The 4,251-nt window shown below is 51.9% G+C and overlaps 1 protein-coding gene across 1 annotated transcript in view; it reads left to right on the top strand.

Annotated features, from left to right (window-relative positions):
- The window catches only part of Ptpn6 (protein tyrosine phosphatase non-receptor type 6), a 13,771-nt gene that overhangs the window by 3,405 nt on the left and 6,115 nt on the right, over positions 1-4,251 (top strand). The window contains exons 4-9 of the mRNA XM_029478264.1: positions 2,256-2,445; positions 2,568-2,684; positions 2,782-2,895; positions 3,024-3,120; positions 3,436-3,515; positions 3,697-3,846. Coding sequence (XP_029334124.1) covers positions 2,256-2,445; positions 2,568-2,684; positions 2,782-2,895; positions 3,024-3,120; positions 3,436-3,515; positions 3,697-3,846 — 748 coding nt within the window. The remainder of the gene's footprint in view (positions 1-2,255; positions 2,446-2,567; positions 2,685-2,781; positions 2,896-3,023; positions 3,121-3,435; positions 3,516-3,696; positions 3,847-4,251) is intronic.

Raw genomic sequence — 4,251 nt, 5'->3', positions numbered from 1 at the left:
CAGAAGAAGGTCAAGTTTATCCTCCATTCCATAGCAAGTTTGAGGTCTGATAGGGCTCCATGAGACCTTGACTTAAAAAACTAAAACAAGCGGAGTGGAGGTNGTACCATAGGCCTTTCATCCCAGCACTCAAAAGAGGCAGGGGAAGGTGGATGTCTGGAAGTTCAAGGCCAGCCTGGTCTATCAAGTAAGTTCCAGTACAGCCAGGGCTACACAGAGAAACCTTGTCTTGAAAAACCAAAATCCCCAAACAAAACAACAATAAAACTCCAACCCAACCCAAACAAACAACCCCCCCACAAAAAAAAACAAACCCCAAAACACAAAGAAAGCCACAAACAAACAAACAAACAAACAAAGAAGCTAGAGGACACTCCCTAGAAGGCTTTCCCCTTCTGCCGGTGAGTGGGAAGGGAGGGCCTGCCCCATGTTGTCTCTCCTCTCCTCTCCTACCTGCAGCCCTCAGGATGGTTTGGCCTCTCTCAGATTCTCTTTCAGCCCCTTGTTTTCTCTTTGTTGCTGACCCACACCAGGATGCGCCCTGCTAGAGTAGACCATGGAGGTACAGCTGAATGGTGGCTGCTGTGTTCCCTGTGATCGGGAGAAGGTGGGAGCTAAACAGGTGTTAGGAGAACAGGCCAGGGCAGTGGGGAAGCACAGGACACCCCGTGGATGATACACTCTGACAGGGCTGCGGAGGACTCCAAGAGACACTTTGGATGGCCATCTGGGAAGAAGCTGTCTCATCCCTAACCTTAGTGTGTGTGGAAGCCATGACCCAATGCTCCTCTCTTTGCCCCTCCTCTTCTGGGAAATTTGCATTTGTCCCCTCAATAGTGAACTCCATGCCTGTGGTCTGTTCACATTTGCATGGAGACTTCCTCATCCTGTCCCTGAGGGAAGNAGCTGAGCCCCCTCACATTGNTTGGGGTCTCTGGCCTGTTCCTGAGGTGGGCTAGGATGGCCCAGGANGCCTGGGTTGGGGTAGGAACCTCTGAAGGGCCTTGAGCTATGGTGTCCTCTGGACAGAGTTGAGAAGGACCAAGAGGACTGAGCCCCACTCCACTCCCCCCCATCCTTGCGGTTGGAAAATGCTCTCCCCCCACCCCCCGAGCTGAAGAAACCTCACAACCTCACTTCTCACTCTCTCCCCAGAAGGAGTTTTGTGTTTTTTCCATCACGTGGTTTCCTGTGAGGCTAGGCATTGTGGGGCTACAGTTTCCTCCTGGGAAGAGGGTGCTTCACGGACCGGTCCTTAGTTCTGCTTTCTGCCCTGCAGCCCCTCGGAGCTCCTTGGAGCCCCTTTGAATCTCTGGAACCCTGAAACTACTCTCTCCTCAGTGGGATATTTGTGCCTCCCCCTCCCACAAATGCGGTTTCCATCAGTCCTTCTGGACTTGTGTCTCCTCTGGCACCCACTGCCTTCTGTGGTTTGGGTCAATCTACGTTTTTCTGTCCCTCCTTTTAACTCAGTCAGAGTCTGTTTCATGGGGACACTTCATTTTGTCCCTCCAAATATTCTGGATACTGTCTTTCTGTTTCTTGTGAACAGTCAAGGGAGGCTTTATTTAGGTTTTGGCTAGAGCCCTTCCTTTTTCCCTCCCTCCCTCCCTCCCTCCCTCCCTCCCTCCCTCCCTCCTCCCTTCCTTTCTCTTTTGGAGACAGAAACTTCGCTTTTTTTTAGACAGCCTCTAGCTCAGGATGGCTTGGAATTCACCCTGTAGACCAGGCTAGCCTCAAACTTACAGTGATCCCTCTTGCTTCTGCCAACCCAGGGCTGTAATTACAGGTATATATCACCAGGCCTGGCTGTTTGTTTTGTTTTTGAGATAGGGTCCCACTGTNTAGCTCAGGCTGGCCTGAAACTTAACACATAGAGCAGGCTAGCCTCATTGAGACAGTTCTTCTGCACAGCCGACTGAATGCTGGGGTTATAAGAGTAGCTGTCGTTGTCTGCTATTTATTTATTCATTTATGTGTTTCTAGAAGAAGGTGAGCCTTAAAGGTATGTTTGTGTAGATCCCGCTGGCCTTAAATTTACAACCATCCTCATGTCTCCTAAGGAATTGGAATTCTAGCTCCAAGCTGGGGTAATAACACAAAGTCTATCTTTTTCCTCGCAGCATTTTCTGAGTTAGTAACAGATCTGAATGTAAGTGGTGGATTTGAAAGCTTGTAGCTCAAGCCTGGCAGGTAGCAGGCCTCTGTGCATGCTCTGGGACCTGGTTACCATCTTTGCCATGTACTTTCTCTAGGTGGTACCANGGCCACATATCTGGAGGGCAGGCAGAGTCACTGCTGCAGGCCAAGGGCGAGCCCTGGACATTTCTTGTGCGTGAGAGTCTCAGCCAACCTGGTGATTTTGTACTCTCTGTGCTCAATGACCAGCCCAAGGCTGGCCCAGGTTCCCCGCTCAGGGTCACTCATATCAAGGTTATGTGTGAGGTGAGTCAGCCAGGCTGTGGGGAAGGCCTCATGCTGGAGCACCAGTGGGTTGGACTTAAGGCTGGGGGTGCCACGAGGGAGNNCTCAGCCCTGAGGGGTGGCCCTACTTGGTGTCCCTTCAGGGTGGACGCTATACTGTGGGTGGCTCAGAGACGTTTGACAGCCTCACAGACCTGGTGGAGCACTTCAAGAAGACGGGGATTGAGGAGGCCTCGGGAGCCTTTGTCTACCTGCGGCAGGTGAGGGGCCGACCTGCTTGCCTCTTCCCCTGAGCCATCGGAGATGTGGCTTTCTGAGGTCTCTCGGCCGCTGACTTCTTGTCCTCCCTCACCTCAGCCTTACTATGCCACTCGGGTAAACGCAGCTGACATTGAGAACCGGGTCTTGGAACTGAACAAGAAGCAGGAGTCGGAGGACACAGCCAAGGCTGGCTTCTGGGAGGAGTTTGAGGTGTGTGGTGGGGACAGCAGGGCTGGGATGGATGAGGTCACCTTGCCCTCTTTAAATGCCTCTGACCTATGGCTTCTGCCCCCGTGGATGCACCCTTGGGCGGGGGACTCAGTTCTCTCACATTTCAGAGTCTACAAAAGCAGGAGGTAAAGAACTTGCACCAGCGTCTGGAAGGGCAGCGGCCGGAGAACAAGAGCAAGAACCGCTACAAGAACATTCTTCCCTGTGAGCCCCAGCAGCCCCGTCCGCCCTCACTGCCTCCCACAGACTCCCACCCATCCCATCCCCACTGTCCAGCAGAGCTCTCCTCCCCCAGGAGGCCTCTTCTTCAGTTCCTAAGAGCCTTCCTACAACTACCAGGCAGTAATTCCCACCCTGCCACGCCTTGGCCACACAGCCTCTGCTCCCATCCTAGACACATTTATCCCTGCCTGCTGCCCTATCTATGAGTCTGTAGCTCTGGAGACAAGAACATCTGTNGGCTTGGGAAAGGTCTGCCTCAGGGAGTGGCCCAAGCTGTTTGTTCTCTATTCATGCCAGTTGACCACAGCCGAGTGATCCTGCAGGGACGTGACAGTAACATCCCAGGCTCTGACTACATCAATGCCAACTACGTGAAGGTGAGTTGGGTGACCTAGGTGGGAACAGGTGCTGATCTCTGAGAGCTCCCTGTGTCTTGGGTACATATGCCTCTGGGGTTAGATCTGATATCTTATGTGGGGGTGATGGCGGGGGGTACAGGCACACCCAATGCCCAAGGATTCACTGTCCTTGGTTGGATCTCTCTCTGTTTGCACCCAGAACCAGCTGCTAGGTCCAGATGAGAACTCTAAGACCTACATCGCCAGCCAGGGCTGTCTGGATGCCACAGTCAATGACTTNTGGCAGATGGCTTGGCAGGAGAACACTCGTGTCATCGTCATGACTACCAGAGAGGTGGANAAAGGCCGGGTAGGGCAAAACCCCAACTTCCTGACCCCTACATTTTCTTCCTTGGTCCTTGTTCACTACCATACACAAGCAAGATCAGGGGCTCATGAGACGGCTCAGAGGGTTAAACAAGTTTGCTGCCAAGCCGGACGTCACGAGTGCAATCCTTGGGACCCACATGGTAGAAGGGGGGAACTGACTTCTGCAATGTATCCTCTGATCTGACTGTTACATGCATGCCATAACACATGTGTACACATACATATACAGTCACACAGAAGTAAATCTAAGTTTATGGGTCTATACGCCACATACACATACTTACACACACTATACACATACATACACGTAATACACACATACATATACATACACATACATACACACATACATATACATACACAGATACACACACATACACACATA

The sequence above is a fragment of the Mus caroli genome, chromosome 6 (assembly GCF_900094665.2).
Source record: "Mus caroli chromosome 6, CAROLI_EIJ_v1.1, whole genome shotgun sequence".
NCBI classification, from domain to species: Eukaryota; Metazoa; Chordata; class Mammalia; order Rodentia; family Muridae; genus Mus; species Mus caroli.
The sequence above is the reverse complement of the archived record's forward strand: the minus strand, read 5'-3'. Positions and strand labels throughout refer to the sequence as shown.